Below are 17,023 nucleotides of genomic sequence, written 5' to 3' on the forward strand. Positions count from 1 at the left end.
GGGACGAAGAAAGCATGATTCACAAAGCCCGTCCGGAGGCAGAGGGAGCAGGTCCCCACTGTGTAGAAGCTGCTCTAAAAGCAAGGAGCCGTCTTTGTCGGGAGCTGCCTAACATGGTGGTGGTGAGCCCCCCGCAGGCAGGGCGAGGCAAGGCCATTTGTGTTCAGAGAAGGCCCACAGGCCACACTCCGGGCTCACAGGCTCTGCCCCCTCTCATGTTCCAGCACTGGGTGCCCCGGGGAAACATGGCGGATATCATTTCATCCCACCTCCTTCTCAGGGACCGGGGCAGGAGAACTCGTCTGACCAGTCAGAGCAGTGCTGCACACGGTCCCGGCAGAGCGTCCTTGGGATGCAATCGCAATACTTGAAGACAGTCGGGGTGCAGCGCCACCACCCGGGGCCACAGGAAGGGCACACGATCACTAGGGAGACAAGAGCCAGCTGATGTGTCCCGGCATGCCCTGTGCACCAGGGCACTGCCTCGCTCACTGGTGACCCTCCCACAGCTCCTCAAAGCCCCTCCTGTCTGACTGGGGTTGAGTATTTCCCCCAGGGCCTCTGTTTCTTCCAGCGTAAAGGGAGGCAGGCCAAATGCCAGGCACCAGTCAAGACTCAATAGTCATGTTGCAGATCCTTTTTTTTTTTTAAACATGGGCTCAAGAAAGGGTTCCAGACTTGGAATCCGCACACCAGAGTTTACACCAAAAGTTCCCAAATGTATTTGGCTGAACAATAGAAAAAATGGGAAAGATTAATCAATGCGCCTAGCAATGACACACTTTTGTCCTGTAGCCCGTAATCCAGGATAAGGGGTAGGTATCTGTCTTTTCAGCCCTCTGGATCTTTCCAGTGCCCACCCCACCCCACCCCACTGTGGGAGACACATTATTTTCCTATCACTCACTGTATTAGGGTCCTTCCCTTCCCCGAGCCTCGGTTTACCTACATATAGATAGGGGAAACTGATTCCTGTCCGGCCTTCCCGCAGAGAGTAGGAGGAGCATAAGAGATGAGAGAGAGCCAGGTTGCAGGGCCACTATTTGGCCTCAGGTACCTCCTGTCCCCTTGAAGGGAACCTGCCCACCCAAGGAGCTGCCAGAAAGCAGTACTTGGTGTGGCAGTGAGCACACCGCCCCTGGAAGCATTCAAGCAGGGGTGGAATGCTCTTCCAGGGTTGAAGGAGGCATCTGGCAGATTCTTCAGGCCACGGCCTGACCACCTTCCCAGCCCAGCCTTGCTCAGAGCCCCACCTGGGCTCCGTTCATCAGAGCAGTCCCCGCAGTTGTTGGTGCCGTCACACCTTTGGTCTGAGTAAATCCAGGAAGCAGGGTCTCCACAGCGGGCCACCAGGAAGGCGGGGAGGCTCCGGGGCACATCTCCTACAGAGGGACAGAGGAGGCAGGAGCCGGTACACATCTGGCCACATCTGACTCTGGAGGTGGACCATCCTGGCCACCCAGGTCATGGTCAAACTGTTCGTCACCTCCCATTCGTTCCAGGAGCTCGGGGAAGAGTCCCGAGGAGAGAGGTGCTCTTTTCCTGTGGACCCACTGTGCACACAGAGCCCAAAGAGCTGCCTCTCCCTTTCTCGCCCCCTTCCCAGTCCTTGTGAATCGATCCCCACCCTGAATGGCTACATCCACCACCCCTCCCTCCCAAACCATCTTCCCTTCAAGTTCAGGCAGCCTCCTCCAATTGGAGCAGAAGAGGAAGGGGAGTCAAAAGACCCTCCTTGGAAGAGGCTCTATGTTAGGCAGTTGCACAACAGGGTCACTAAAAACTCTAATACCAACTCAGGGCTTATCACGAGAGGTATACAACCCAGATCAGGGAGGAGAGATTACTTGGCTGCTTGGACTGGCCAGACCCAGACAGAAGTGTCCTGGACGTTTCTAGAGCTTGTCCAGGGAAAGGCACATGCTGTTGCTCTCTGCTCTGGGCAGGACTTGGACCTTTTTCAAACCAGTTCAGATATGGTCAGCAAAGTGAAACCAGAGCAGATCCAAAACTCTGGAAATGCTAACCAGAATGGGGGAAATTACGGGTCCAAGCCCTGGAATGAGAGGCTCTGAAGAGACACAGTGAGCACTTTCGGGGTGTGATGGGGAAGACTGGATTACTGCCAGGCCGGTTGAGGAGAGTCTCAGGTCCATGATACAATGACCTTGTCCCCACCAGCACCCCTGCTTGCCTGCCCATGGGGCTGTCTCCCTCCCATGGGTCCAGGCATTGATTTAATCAGTCCATGTGGCCGTGCCTCCTTTCTCCTGAGAACAGTCATATCTCTGAGCTCTGGGACCAGTTTTCCTCATTCATTCATTCATCAATCTATCCATTCACTCATTCATGCAGAAAACTGGCCTGGAACTACTCCCCTCCTTCTGTGTCCTGTCCCAGGTACTAGGCCCCCAAGATCAACCAGGCTAGGCCTATCCCACAGGAGTCAGCCTGATGGAATGACAGATGTGCTAATTGAGCCTAATAACCAGTATGACAAGTACTGTGACCAGGGCTGGAATAAGAGGAGTCGTGGGAGCTATGCGTGTGTGTGCGTGTGCGTGCGTGTGTGTGTGCGTGCGTGCGTGTGTGTGTGTTGGTGGGGGGAGTTACTAGGGAAGGCTCTTTGAGGTCCTGCTTAAAGGGTGCGTGTGGGTTCTACAGGCATGGAGATGAGCATCAGGTGGACATTCCCCCTGAGTGGGCATTGTGTGCGTGTGCGTGTGCATGTGTGCGTGTGACTGGGTGGGGTGACTATTCCTGGTGGAGGGCACCGTCTTAGCAAAGGCGTGGGCATTCGGAGGTGCCTGGGATGTTCAGAGCCGGCCTCGGTGCGGGATGATGGCAGGGGACGTGGGAGCCCGGTGGGGCGGGCACTCACGACACAGGCTCTCATCCTCGTCATCTCCGTGGACACAGGCTCGGACCCCATCACACACGCTGCTGGCTGGGATGCAGGTCCTCCGGTCATGGCACAGGAAGCCCGTCCTGTTCGTTGGGGTCACACAGGCCCGGGCCCCTGGGGAGAGGACAGACACCCAAGGGTCAAGGGTGGTGCTGCCTGGGCATCTCCGGGGTGGAGGCGCTGCCCTCAAAGCTTCTCAGAGTCCTCTGAGTCTAGCTGAGGTGCCAGAGGTGTGGTTTAAGGCCCACTCTACTGCGGGCCAGCTGTGTGATCTGGGCATATAACCTGGCCTCTCTGAGCCTTAGGTTTTGTCTGTAAAGTGGGCACACTCCCCACAGGATTGATGGAGAAGTGGATACGATTCTCTGTAAAGAACCCAGGAGCACAGGACGCACAGGATTGGTCATCGGAAGTCAGTTTACTGTCTCACAGGGGGCGGGCCTCTGGGGGTGTTAGGGGAGTTCCCTGGCAATGGGTGAGGGGTTCAGGAGCGGTACATTCAGACTGACAGGCAATGTCACGTCAGGATCTCTAACAGATGAGTACAAGTGCTGCCCAGGCTGCCAGGCACTGCCACCCTGCTGTCCTATTGTGCCCTCAAAGTGTCGCCAGGAGCCCCACTTGACAGACGAGAACGCAAAGCTCAGAAGGGCGGAGCTCCTAACCCAAGCCCGCTGGCCCAGTGCTCTGTCCCAAGGGTGTGCCGAGCCAGCTGAAGATGCCAGTCCCCTTTCACCTCCGCAGGTTGTGCAGTGACACGCCCCTGAGATCAGCCCCGGACAATGAAGGGAGGCACAGCTTCTAGAGCAGCGGTTCTCCACCTGTGGATCAAGACCCCTTTGGGGGGTCAAGCGACCCTTTCACAGGGGTCGCCTAAGACCATCAGAAAACCCCAGCTCCCAGCGGGTCCGCCCACATGCAGATATGCCCACATACGAGTACCCGCTGTGAAGGCTGTTACCTATGCTACACCGTACTTCAAGACAAAATTTCATTTATTTGTCATTAGAAATAAATATTTCACAATATAGAATTACATCTTGTTTTGTGATGAATCACAATGCTTTAATAATGTTCAGTTTGTAACAATGAAAATACACTCTGCGTATCAGATATTTACATTGCGATCCTTAACAGTAGCAAAATGACAGTGATGAAGTAGCAATGAAAATGATTTTATGGTTGGGGGGTCACCACAACATGAGGCACTGCATGAAAGGGCCCGGCCTGGGGAAGGCTCAGAACCGCTGTAATCTAGGGGGTCTTTCCGGTGACGTGATGATGGACTCTCCACCTTCCCGTGGATCGTGGATGGTGGCCCCCTTCCCCAGGGTGCCCTCTAGGCCCCTCCTGCCGCTCCAACCCTCCTCATCCACCCACCTTCCTGCAGCCGCTTCCTCCCACCTCGGGGGCTCCTCACATGTCTTCCTGCCAACCCCCTAGCTAACCCAGCTTTGCCTCAGGACTGCGGGAGAGTCCTTGATCCAGAGGCTCCAAGCCCCGCCTGCTCTGCCTTTGGTTAGCATCTGTCTTGCTTGCTCCGAGAGGGCAGCCACCATGATGGGGCGGTTTGTCCCTGAAGTCAAGGCCACAGGGTTGAATCAGACCTGGAGACAAGACACATTGCCTAGAGTGGCCGGGCTCCTGGAAGAGGAGGTTCTAGGGCTGCGGGGACCGAGATGTTCCTCACTTAGCACGGGGGTCAGGAAAGCTGGGCCTTCGAGCATGATGAGGACTCTGTGAAAAAGCCCCTTCACAGAGGGGCACACGAGGTTCAGAAACACCACGTGCACTGTGTCTGGAGGGACTGTCCCAAAGTCACTTGCTGGAGTACCTGGATTCTCCTCATCCCTCTGCCCCTCCTCCTCCCCCCAGCAGGCCTGGCCCACCCTCCCTTGACCACCCTACCTGGCTCACGTGGTGGGAGTCCATGGATGGCCACCAGGGTGATGAGGGCCGCCAGAATCGCCAGCAGGAGCAGAGCGAAGGCCAAGAGGCAGGCCCCGCGGCGTGAGCAGCAGTGGGGGCCACCGCCCGCTGTGTGGGGAGAAACAAGCCCAGGGAGCACAGTGAGGGGCCAGGGCTGTAGACTGCCCACGGGCCCCACCACTGTGTACAGGAGGCTCCTCTCGGCTAGGGAGGGCTGGGGATGGGCAGGCATCCCTCAGGGATGATGCTCTTTGGTCCGGGTTGGTGGAGTGAGCTCCAGGGTCAGACCCACATCCCAGGGCCCTGGCTCCACAGCCCATGCCTCCAGGAGGCTGCCACCCCAGAAGGCAGGGAGACATGGGCACCTGCCTATCAAGCACCTCCCATGGGGCAGAAACCACACCAGGCCTCTCAGAGTGGTGATTTTTATGTTTCCAAGTATTTTTCCTTTCCTTTCTCTGAGGAAACTGAGTCAGAGAAGTGACCCTGTACCACCCGGTCCTGCAGGGCAGAGCTAGCGTACCCCCAGGTCTGCTCGGCACCCAAGCCTGGTCTCTTTCCCAGATTCCAGCTGACGGTCCATTCCAGGACAAGTCAGATCCCAGATCTGCACACGGGCCCGGTGGTCCGTGTGGTGGTCACTCAAGGCACCTTCATGCGCAGAGGTCAACGTTTGTCCGTGGTCACCAGGGGCCGGCAGAGCGGGCAGCGAGGGGGTTATGAAGGGCGTCGTGTGTCGGGAAGTAAATTGGAAGCCGATAGCCGTGATAGGCGCACAGCATGCTGGAGGTAGTTCCGGTCCCTGCAGTGTCCATGGGAAATGGTCAAGCAGCCAATGGTTAGACAGACGTGTGACTGTTTCTGCTAGGCGCCTCAGAGTCTGTCCGTCCGTCCGAACGCACCCGGGCGCCACACGACCCCGTGGGGCTTCCTTGGCTGTGATCTTGGTCTCTTGCGTAAGCAGCTGCTGGGCAGGTTGGAACCTCCCACTATTTTACCACAATATGACCGTCCTCGTGGAAGGAGGGCAGATAAAGATGGCCAGAAGTCAGGATAAGATTCCCCGAGGCTCCAGGGGGTGTGTGTGGGGAGGGTCGGGGCGAGGGGGCTGGCGATGTTCAGGGAAAGGCCTGTGAGCGGCTGGGGCTGTGTGTAGTCCTGCTGATTCTGACTCCTAGCAACCGGGGGTGGGGGCGTGGGGGGGGCGGAGTAGAATTGCCCCAGAGGGCGGAGCTTCAGAGATGGACTGTCGATCTTTATGGGAGCGCAGACACCACGGGCTGTTCTTCCAGGGAGTTCCCCTGTGGGTTTGAACCGCTGACCTTTCAGTCAGCAGCCCAGTGCTTCACCATTGCACCAGCAGCCGCCCCCCCACCCCCGGCGGCAGGGAGGCTCCCTGGGTGCATCTGGCTTGTGAAAACCACGTCATTTAGCTGGGCACTTGTGACTCTCTGCAGGTTGTCAGCTGGACTTTCAGCACCATTTCCATGACAGCCAAATAAAAGACCAAGAAGACATGGGCAGGGGGCCGGGGTGCTCAGTGGAGGGGTCTCAGAAACATGGAGGGTGGCAGATGAGGGGAGTATGCAAGGAGACAGTGGCCCATGCAGTGGCCAACAGTAGGTGGCCTGGTGATGGGTGTGGAGACGGTCGTGGGAGACATAGTATCAATCTTTACCGGATCACTGCCCCCACCCCCACCCCATCACACAGCCCCAGTCCATGGCTCCCTTTCAGCAAACACAGGTAACCAGGGAGCGAGCAGGCATGCAGCCACGTGGGAGAGCGTCCCGGTCAGCTAAGCAGCCGCTCCTCAAATATTTGCGCAGCCCAGGCCATGAGCGAGGTGGGGACCTGACGGAGACTGGGGGTGCATTGACAGCAGCATCAAGGTCCCCCCCCCCCGCCCGTCCCCATGGAGATGCTGCACTTCAAAGCCAGAGGTTCTTAGATGCCAACCCCTTCCCTGGACAGAAGGGGACCCAGAGGCCCATTTGTCCCACAACCAGCCCACCACCTGCCAGAACTGAGAAATTAACACCAGGCGGGGACAATGGAAGGCCCCGGGACTTTGCAACTAGACTGGCCCCAGTCCAGATGTGACGGCTGCTTTTCCCTCTTCCCAGCTATGTGATCTTAGTCAGGTTTCCCAACTTCTCTGTCCCTCAGCTTCCTGTAACAGCCCTCCTCTCAGAGCGGTCTCTATTCAGAGATCCGTCCAAAGCCAGGCTTCTGGTCAGACCTCGGTCCTTTCTATGTTCTCTGTGATCGCTGTCTGCCTCTCTGAATCTTTCTTCTGATCAAATCTGGGCCCCACAGTAGATGCCCCACCAATGGTGATCCTCCCTTCCTGGGTGCCATACGGGTAAAGAGAAAGGGCCTGGTCACACAGTGAGGCAGTGGAACATAGTAGGTGCTCAGCAAGTGCGTGACTCTGCTTCACTTTATTACTCGGGGGTGAGGATCAGTGCTGGAGTCACCCAGCCAGCCAGGGGGTAGACTGCAGAGCTCTCTCCTCTGCACCACAGGTGGGAATTGCATGCGGCTTAGCACCTGTGCGGTGGGCAGCACGCAGTGGGTGCTCAGTAAATGCGCATCACAGAGTGACCAGACAGCTCTGTTAAGCACGGGGCCAGCAGCACAGCCAGCCAGGAAGCGGGCAGCAGATATCAACTGGGAAATAGAGATCTGCAGGGCATTGAGACCTTGATGGGAACTTAGTGCCTGTGTAGCCAACCGCCCAGTTCAGGGCACCCTAGCCTTGCAGGACACCGACCCAAGCCCTCCCACTCACCCATTACCTTTCCCTCCAGGGAGTACTTTAGTTTCCGGAGCAACGTTGCCATTGACATCTTCCTGCCCAAGAGAACAGAGGGAGGGGTGGGCTTAGCCCGGAGAGACTGTGGCATATTTCAGAAGGGTACACTAAGGCCCAGAGAAGAACCTTCTCTCGGCTGTGGTCACTGAGGGCCTCAGGTGGAACCACCGCCCTGTTACACACCAGGACTCGGAATGTCCAAATGCATCCTGCCCGCTTCCCGTGTCTACACCTTTGCCTATATTGTGCCCTCTGCCTGGAATGCCCTTTCCTCTCCAGCATACTTTACCACCAGCCCGGTGACTATGGCTAAGTCTCACTTGCCCTGATGTGCCTCCCATAAAGAACACCAATCCCCCGCCACCCTGGCCTCCTGGCCTGGCCTCTGCACTTGAGCTAAATAACTGCTTCCTCTGGGGGGTACGCCTGGGAGTGAGCCCACAGGGCAGGGTGGGGGGCTCAGCTTATGTCTCCAAGCACGGCCAGTCTGAAGGCTTCTCTGTACTGCCCTCCTGGCCCCCCAGCGTTTGGACCTGTCTCAGGATGGACCTCACCTGGGGGAAGATCTTGTTCATAGCTCGGGCTCCCAGCTCCAAGCTCCAGATGCTGTGGACTCAACACAAGTTCCGTCGCCATGGGCAGCCTCGGGGAGGGAGGAGGAGAGGGCTTGCCTGGGCCACACCCTCTCTCTCTCTGTGGCCCTGTGGCAGTTCCTCCCAGCCCAAGGAGACTGTGTGTGCCCGCCTCCCAGCCTCCCCCTGTGACATCTGAATCTTCATCCACACCTTGCAGACAAGGGCCTGAGGGAGAAACTGCCCTCAGCTGGTGCAGCAGGTGGGGGCATGAGCGTGGCACTCAGAAGCTGTCCAGAGACCACCTCCACACCTGAGATTAAGAGCGGAAGGTCACAGGCCTTGGCTGCATGAGGGCCCAGCAGAGACGCACCCCAAAACAGAACTCCCCCTGGCCTGACTAGAAAGCAAGGCTCACCATCTCACGAAGCTGTTGAGTTCAGTAGATCATCTAGGTTGAAAGGATAGCTCCTTTTCACTCAATAAAGCACACAGGATTCTAAAAGAATTCTTTGCTGAGCTGATGCATGAAGTAGGGGAAGGGTGAGAGGGCAGTCTAAGCACCTCCATAATCCCTGTGGAGTGGGGGTGGGAAGTGGCTGGTGGTGTGTGAGTTAGGTTCTGTGTCAACTTGACTCCGACAGGATTCTTGGTGGTTTGGCATGAGATGACCTAACATAATATAAACAACCCCGGGATGGAACCTGCTGTGAGCCACCAAGCAGTGGTGGGAAGATCAGGGTGGGGTGCAACCCCTTTATCAGGTCACAGCCTCAGGGATGTGGCCTACTTCATATATATCAGCAGAGGTGGGGAACGCCCTCCTTTCTTGCTGGTCTGGATCTTACATCTGTCTCATTGGTCTCTGGTTCTGTGGACTTGAGCCAGTGTTCCACTGCCATATTGCCTGTGAACCCTGGGAGCTATCAGTGGCCTGCGATATTGCCTGCCAACCTTGGATTCATTTGACTCTACCAGCCTAGGGTCTTCCTACTTCCTGATTCATCTTCCTGCTTCTTCTTTTTTTGGGGGGGAAGGGGGGTTCTAACAAACAAATTTATTTACTCACAATTTATCTTCCTGCCTCTTGATTGACAGCCCTGGCAGCTACATGAGTCAGGAAAGCTTCCGGCTTATACCTGACTCACAGACTTGAAATGGACTGAAGCTTACCCTCTTCTACAACTGTATGAGCCACTTTCTTGATATAAGGTTCTTTACACATACGCATAGATACACACCTCTCTCTCCCTCTCTCTCTCTGCCATCAAGTGAATGCTGACTTTCAGCGTCCTCCTGTGGATTTCCAAGGCTGTAACTGTTCATGGGAGTAGAAAGTCCACTCTTTCTCCCTCGGAGCTGCAGTGGTTTTGAACTGCTGACCATACGGATCACAGCCCAACACATAACCACTGCCCCACCAGGGCTCCTATACATACATGTGTACACATCCACATACGTGGTTTTGCTTCTCTTTAGAACCCAGCCTAACACAGTTAGTTTCTCCCAAAGCTTCATCCCTCTATGGAAGCTAGGACCCAGGAGTTTAAGGGACTGTCCAAGGCATTGGGAACCCAACGAGAAGATGCACGCTAAATGTTTAAAATCCTGGCCCTACACTGGAAACCTCGGTGGTAGGTTTGGGTGTGCATTGAACTGTTAACCACAAGATCAGCGAGAGATGAAGCTGTCTGCTCCCATAAAGATGCAATGTCATGGAAACCCAAAGAGATGGTTCTACTCTGTCCTATGGGGTCACGATGAGTTGGAATCAACTCAGTGGCGGCAAGTTTGGTTTGGAAGTTTTGCCTTCTACACTATGCCATTGGGCTGCCTTTTATTTATTGGTCATAGGGCTTTGTGAATGCTTCCTCTTACACTGTCCATTTTTCAATGAGTGGTTTGTCTTTTTCTTATTGGTTTATAAATTTCTTCATATGTGTTGAATTTTAAATTCTTCGTTATGTTCTCATGTGCCGTCCAGTTGGTTCTGACTCACAATGACTGTCTGCATGACAGAAGAGAACACTGCCCGGGCCTGTGCCATCCTCACTACTGCCCCTTATCTGTTAGCCCCCTGTCGCAGTCACTGCGTCAGTTCATCTGGTGGAGGGCTGTGGGAAACGGACGCTGAGGGAAATGCGGCGAGGACTCTCTCCCCTCACTTATAACAGAAGGAATCTGGAAAGCTAGTATTCCACGGCAGGAAAGCCGCCACTTTGGTAAGTTAATGTCCAAGTACATTATCCTGCTTTATATATTCCCACAGATCCTCCTCCCCTTAACGTCTCTGCTGCCTTAAAGTGAGCACATGGTTGATTTTATCTCCCTGCAGGAGCAGACATCCTGCATCCTGTTGCTATCTCTTCCCGCGGTGTCACCCAGCCCCCCTCATACCTTCCCCCAGTGCAGGTATTCAGTTTCCTCACCTGTGAGCTCAGGGACCTTAGTGTAGATTCTATCCACCTTGTGACGTATGTAACTACTGAATGTGCATGTCTTGTGGCTACCTATAAATATCCCAAGATAGTAAAGATGCTGTCTCTTCTCCCACTTACACTCAGATCACTAAAAGGGGCTGAGGGGAGCATGCTACCATAAAATGTATCTGACTGTTTTATTTTATTCTCTCTCCTATCTTTCCTATCCTCGATGACTTTACTATAATCTTTAGATACTGTACAATTGCACCTAGTGGCCCTTCGGTTGTTGGCAGCAGACTTCCTCTGACAGAGGGCCTTCTTTTCGCTGCCCCTCGGCTTTCCCGAGCACAATGTCCTTTTCCAGGGACCAGTCTCTGCTGATAAGATGTCTTATGTACTTGAGACGAAGTCTCCTCAGTCTTGCTTCTAAGGAGCACTCTGGCTGTACTTCTAAGAGATTTGTTTGTTCTTTTGGCTGTTCTTTGGATTTTCAATATTCTTTACTAGCACCATAATTCAAATGCATCCGTGTGTCTTTCTTCTTCTTTATATGAGGTTCAACCTTCACATGTATCTGCAGTGATTGAAAATACCATGGCTTGGGTCAGGCGTACCTTCGTCCTCAGAGTAACATCCTTGCTCCTCACCCCTTTGAAGAGGTCTCGTGTTATTTTGGAGTCACCTAATGCAATGCATCCATTGATCCCTTGACTGCTGCTTCCATGAACACTGATTGTGAATCCAAAAAAGATCAAATCTTGATTGACAACTTCAAACGTTTCTACAGATAGTCTTGAGAAAAACGGGAATTCCAAACTACTTACAGGTGCTCACGTGGGACCTGTACATGGTTTAAGAGGTAGTGGTGTGAACCCAACAAGGGAATACTGTGTGGCTTAAAGCTAGGAAGGGTGTGCATCAGGACTGTGTCCTCTCACCTCTTAGTTACATGGGTTATAAACCTCTCCCCAATCTGTGTGGTTTGTCACCCATTTAGGGTGATTTCTGCAGGCTCCTCCTTCCTTTCTAAATCCATCCACCTTTCTTGCCCAGGACCAAGTTTAAAACTCACCTCTTTAATGAGGCTTCACAACTCTCACTCCTTCCCTGAGTTTACCTTCTCCTACATGCCTTATCGGACTCCTGGTGGGAGGAGGGGTGTGTGTCACAACCATCAAGTGCTCCGCCACTCACAGAAAGGTTAGCAGTTGGCACCTACCCAGAGGGGCTTCAGAAGACAGGGAGGCCACTCTGATGCTGATAGGGTCCAGCCTGGAAAACCATTCAAGTTTGACTCAGGCACCCAGGGTCACCAGGGGTTGTAAGCCATGTGACAGCAACGAAGAACCACAAATCGTCCTTGTGGTCAGTGGCCCCCATCTCAGTCTGATGAGGAAGACCTCACTCCCGATGAGATCAGCATGCCCTAGCTCGAGTCAGGCAGATGAGGGCTTGCATCCTGAGACTGGCAGATAAACTTGTCATTTAATGGGCACGTCACCCTCTCCCTAAACGTGTTCCTTCATCTGCAGACTGGGAGTAAGAATGTCTAACCCTGAGGGAGGTCCTGGAGAAGGTGCAGGTAGCACACATTTGTGAAAGTACTCAGTACCCTTCCTGAGCTAGCTGCACATGGGCCCTGTTTTCCCTGCCCTCCACCTCGGACTCTTTGGAAAGGGCATCCCAGATAACTCCGAGAAGCCCATCTTATTTGCCTCCCTTGATTCTTAGCAGCAAACCCCAAATTCCTGCTCTCTCCTTAGTCAACAGAGACATCCTGAGCTTGTCCTAAGATGTGAGAAATCTTGCCTGTCTGCTGGCTTGTGGTCGATAATTGCATTCTGTGATTATACAGAAAACTGAGTTAATGCGAAACATCCATATGTGACCCCCCTCCCCATGTGAATTCCAAAGTAAAAAGTATATCATCTCTATAGATTCTGATCTCAAATGGGACTACATCAGGGCAGCCTGTGGTGCTGTTGGTCTCCTTGCTGATGTCGCCGTCTGAAAAACTTCTCTTTCCCTCTCTAGCTCAGAATGAGTGCATTAGCTCTGCTGCCCCAGGGCACAGACACTTATTAGGGGTAAGTGTTGGGTGGGGTTTTCCAGTGATGCTCATATGTGTTGTCTACAGAAAGAGATTCATATGAAGAAATAGCTCCCACCGTTGTAGAAGTAGCGAAGGCCAGTCCAGTGCCAGTCAGGCTTCTCTTGACGCATGTAGGAGTGAAAACCAATAAGCAGGAAGTGGGGTGATAGAGTGGGAGGTGTCACAGGCTGGTGGATGCAGAGGGAAAGGAATCTGAGGTGAACTGGATGAATCTCCCATCATCGGCCGATGGCTTCTGGGACTGGCAGATAACACAAGGGGAAATGGATGAACCAGGTGCAGGATCCAGTTTCAGCAGAAGGTGAAGGGCCAACGAGAAATCAGCTATGTGGTCTCTCTTTTACAAAAGACCACGCCCCCAATGAGGTGCCATCAGGTGCCTACCTGATTGATAGGTTGGGCTCCACCCCTACCCTTAACCAGGAGTGTCTAGTTGACATAATCCCTAACCATCACAGGGTAACAGGTGCAATATAGTTTTCCCCCCAATAGTTTTATTGACACATAGTTTATATATCATATAATTCAGTAGTTCAATCGTTCAATCATTTCAAGGAGAATTATATAATCATTACTAAATTAATTTTAGAACACCCCACCCTGCCATGGTTAAATTGCCTTTAAAATGATAAGTGCAATCACAATTGGCTCTAGTGCTCCCTCCCCACTCCCTGTCACTCGCCCCGCCCACCCCTGTATCCCCTATAAACCCTATACTGACTATTATCACTATGCACCCACTCCTCCTGTGGGTCACAAACTGGAAACCCAACATAAATAATCAAAAACAGAATCGAACTAAGGTGGTAAGGATGAAATAATAACATAAAGACAAAATGAAAAACAATGAGTAACATAAAGACAAAATAATAACATAAAGACAAAATGAAAAACAATGAGTAAGACGGAACAGACCCCATCAATATTCAAAAAGCCAGGGAAGAAATTTCTGTCATGGAACAAGAAATGATTCCACTCGGAACAAACTCAGGTCTGGTATATAGGGAGGCCAACTGCCCAAGTGTTGAGTTCGATCAGCATCCAAGATGACAAAGATCTCTGGCTGTTCGAGACTCTGGAACAGGTACAATATTGTACCTGAAAGCCTTCCTTTGCTTCCAAATGCTTAGAAATCTTGAAGCCGGGACACCTTAGTCCAGCGCCTACACCTAGACTGAACAACTCTTAAAACCAAACCCAACCGGCCGCCGTAGAGTCAGTGTTGACTCGTGGAAAGCCTGTGTGACTCAGAGTAAAACTCTGAATGGCTCAGAATGGAACCTGGTCGTAAATCGAGAAATATCTATAGACTATCGGGCTTTTCTTCCAAGGGTACTCCTGGGTGGACCTGAATCTTTGGTTAGTAACTGAGCACTGAGATGTTTGCACCACACAGGAACTCCTCGACAACACTGTGGGTTTATCCTGGGACTGAGACGTACATGTCTAGATCTGCTTAGAGGGGAGAGCCAGTTTCTGCCTCCCCTGTAGGTTCCTAAGCCCTGGAAGCCTGGCGGTGTGCTTCTCCTTGCTGAAGCTGTTTCTCAATGTAAATTGGGGGGTTAGACCCTATCATGATTTGAGAGAGATGTTTTAAGGATCTATTTAAGGTGATTTGTGAGAAAGCTAGCAAGAACTTTGCAAAGTGCTATGGGGAAAAATCAAACAGACGCCATTGTGGGTGACTCAGCAGATCCGTTTATAAGATAACATTATAATATTGTTTAATGCAGATGATCCACGTTTCATTAACATTTACTGCACTTACGCATTATGAAGTTACTATATTTGGAGTTCCAATAATGACTGCTTGATGGTCTAACTTGAGGCAACATTACCAAGAGCTTCTGTTGAAACCTCTCATTTCAAATCAGTTGTTGATTTCTTTCCACCCAAGCCTTCAATTACTGCGGTTCCAACATTGTAAAACACCGCAAGTATAAAAAGCAGACAATAAACTCAAATAACTCAGAATTGAACAAGCGTGCCAAAGCGATTTACTTTTAAAATGACAAAGGAAACTTACCAAACCCACTGCCATCTTGTTAATTCTGTCTCAAAGAACCGCCATAGGGGTTCCTGGAACAGAGCATCCTTCCCTACACGTCGTACAACGGAACAGCTCAATCATATAAGACGAGCTGTGCAGTTGTCACCACAGTCCATTCCAGGACGGTTTCTCCTTCTCGTACCGTTTTTAGCTCCTCATTTCCTCCCAACCTCCCTGTCCATAGGCAATTATTAATCCAGTGACTGTCGCTATACATTTACCAGTCCTGGATTTTATATATAGAAAATCATAAAACACGAACAAGAAACAAACAAACAAACACACACAAAAAACCCCAACAATGATAAAATAACAGCAAAATCTCAATTAAAAAGCACAAAATGTTAAAAACTGAAACAACTTTAAAATGGGTCAAAGAGATCAAATGATAATATGTTACATGTTAGTCTAACCACATCTGCCCCAATCGACTTTCCGATGCTCTCTGATAGCTAGGCTGTTCCTATCCTTGGTGAGTGGCCAGGGGCTTGATCCAAGTGGGACCTTGAACATGGATTTTGGGCTTCTACTGATAGCCATAGCCTTCTGCAAAGCTGGGGTTCACATTGACACTCAGATGTCATTGCCTCCTCTGGATTTAGATCTGAGTAGTTATCATCCTGGAATAACACAGGCTGGTGTGTCTTTCCTGTGTGGACTCAACTATCACCTCACTTAGATGGCTGTTAATTTTAAGATAAACCTTTAAGACCTCAGATGCTATTCTTTCTTATAGCTGAGCACCATCTGATTTCTTCAGTACACTTTTCAAGAGCACCTAAATCTTCAGTGATCTCTTCATGAGGACAAGTATTGAATAGAGCCATAACATAAGAAATAATTGTTCTTAGATGAGGGCTATAATTAAGTACAAGCCCAAAATTCATTCATATATCACGGTTTGTATATATATGTCTCTGGTTCACTTAGAGACTTCATGATCACTTTATACTAGAAAATATCATAAATCATCCACACGGAACATAAGGTAATTCTATTGATAATATCATTGATTTAGCCAGTGGTATAGAATTTAAAACACTGTTGAGAAAAGGAAATTATACATGCGCAGGCCAACTTTTTAGATCAAAATCCATTAATTTTTGACTTGTGCAGATTAAAAGCTTAAGTGACCGGACACCATTTACACAAACAATAAAGGCTGTGGATCAGGCAAACCTTTTAATAACATTCATTCACAAAGACAGAGCCATGCCTGCCAGACTAACAGGTGTCATAAAAAGCAGGGAGCTTGAAAATAGTAATTATACCTTGGTCCCAGGCCACCATTTGCTGGGACCTCAAAGCAAGAGATCCAAACCAAAGTCCCTCAACCACCAAGTTCATAACCTTGGGCTCCAGCTCCTTTGCTTCTTCTCATACTAGTGTGCTTCATCTTGAAGTCCAAGGGGTTTTGTCATTTCCTTACATATAAGTGAGTTAAGACAAAGCCCAGTTTACTTAGCGGGCTTTCCAAATCGGATCCTATGAAAGGTGTGTGCCTTGAAAGGACAGTCTAAAGTCCCAGTTGTCTACAGCACATGGCTTGGGTCAAAGTGTCAATTTAGGAAAATAATATGGGGAATACTCTCCCCTGGGGGGTCTCTATATAAGTATTACTAAGGGTTTTCCCCCCACTGGGAGGTTGCTCTACACCGTTTACTCACCAACAGAAGTATAATCACCTTCTCTGCGTTAGACATGCCCCACCCGCTCCTCATGTCTTGGCCTGACTTTCCAGGAAGGTCCACTAATCATGCGTGTTGAATTGAAGTAACATTGGAACAATGACCAAGGCAGCAACTGATTGCTCTTCTCCCTCAGCCCCACTTTTGAGAACTGACCCCAGCTGAGGTGAGATCCCTGTGGAAGTGCTTTTCAAATGCACAAATAAAGGGATGACATATGGTTCCGGGCACTAGGCAAACCTTGTTGTTGGAAAATCTGATTAGATTACCTGACCTGAGAGCAGAAGTCTGCCTTTGTCTTGGTGTTTCTGCTTCTAGTAGTGGGCTCTACAATGGTTGTCCTTTTGTAATTGACTAACTTCACTCAGCATAGTGGTTTCCAGGTCTATGTCATGAGGTATTTCAAAGTTTTTCTTAGGAAACCATGGTGGTGTAGTGGTTACAAGTTGGGCAACGATCCACACTGTCTGCAGTTCAAAACCACCAGCAGCAGCTCAGAAGAAAGACTAGACAGTTACAGTCTTC

The 17,023-nt window shown here is 51.2% G+C and overlaps 1 protein-coding gene across 3 annotated transcripts; it reads right to left on the reverse strand.

Moving 5' to 3' along the window:
• Positions 1–276: 276 nt before the first annotated feature.
• Positions 277–8,227, reverse strand: LDLRAD1 (low density lipoprotein receptor class A domain containing 1). 3 transcript variants are annotated; one of them, XM_075539861.1, is made up of 6 exons: positions 8,207–8,227; positions 7,636–7,690; positions 4,814–4,942; positions 2,882–3,019; positions 1,254–1,382; positions 277–425 (listed from the first exon to the last, which is right to left on the reverse strand). In XM_075539861.1, the coding sequence occupies exons 1-6, from the start codon at positions 8,225–8,227 to the stop codon at positions 277–279; spliced, it is 621 nt and encodes a 206-aa protein (XP_075395976.1). The 3 variants fall into 3 exon arrangements, with proteins under 3 accessions (XP_075395976.1, XP_075395983.1, XP_075395987.1); XM_075539868.1 differs by lacking the exon at positions 4,814–4,942; XM_075539872.1 differs by lacking the exons at positions 2,882–3,019; positions 4,814–4,942.
• Between the last annotated feature and the right edge of the window lie 8,796 nt (positions 8,228–17,023).

Source organism: Tenrec ecaudatus, chromosome 1, assembly GCF_050624435.1.
Source record: "Tenrec ecaudatus isolate mTenEca1 chromosome 1, mTenEca1.hap1, whole genome shotgun sequence".
In the NCBI taxonomy this organism is placed as follows: domain Eukaryota; kingdom Metazoa; phylum Chordata; class Mammalia; order Afrosoricida; family Tenrecidae; genus Tenrec; species Tenrec ecaudatus.

What these genes read in the sequence shown, in the direction of transcription:
- LDLRAD1 (XM_075539861.1), bottom strand. Translation starts at nt 8,227, where the DNA reads ATGAACAAGATCTTCCCCCAG. An exon ending in ACTCCCACCACGTGAGCCAG is followed by an intron (nt 3,020 to 4,813) that starts GTAGGGTGGTCA and finishes TCCTCTCCCCAG; the next exon opens with GGGCCCGGGCCTGTGTGACC. An exon ending in CTCTGATGAACGGAGCCCAG is followed by an intron (nt 426 to 1,253) that starts GTGGGGCTCTGA and finishes TTGTCTCCCTAG; the next exon opens with TGATCGTGTGCCCTTCCTGT.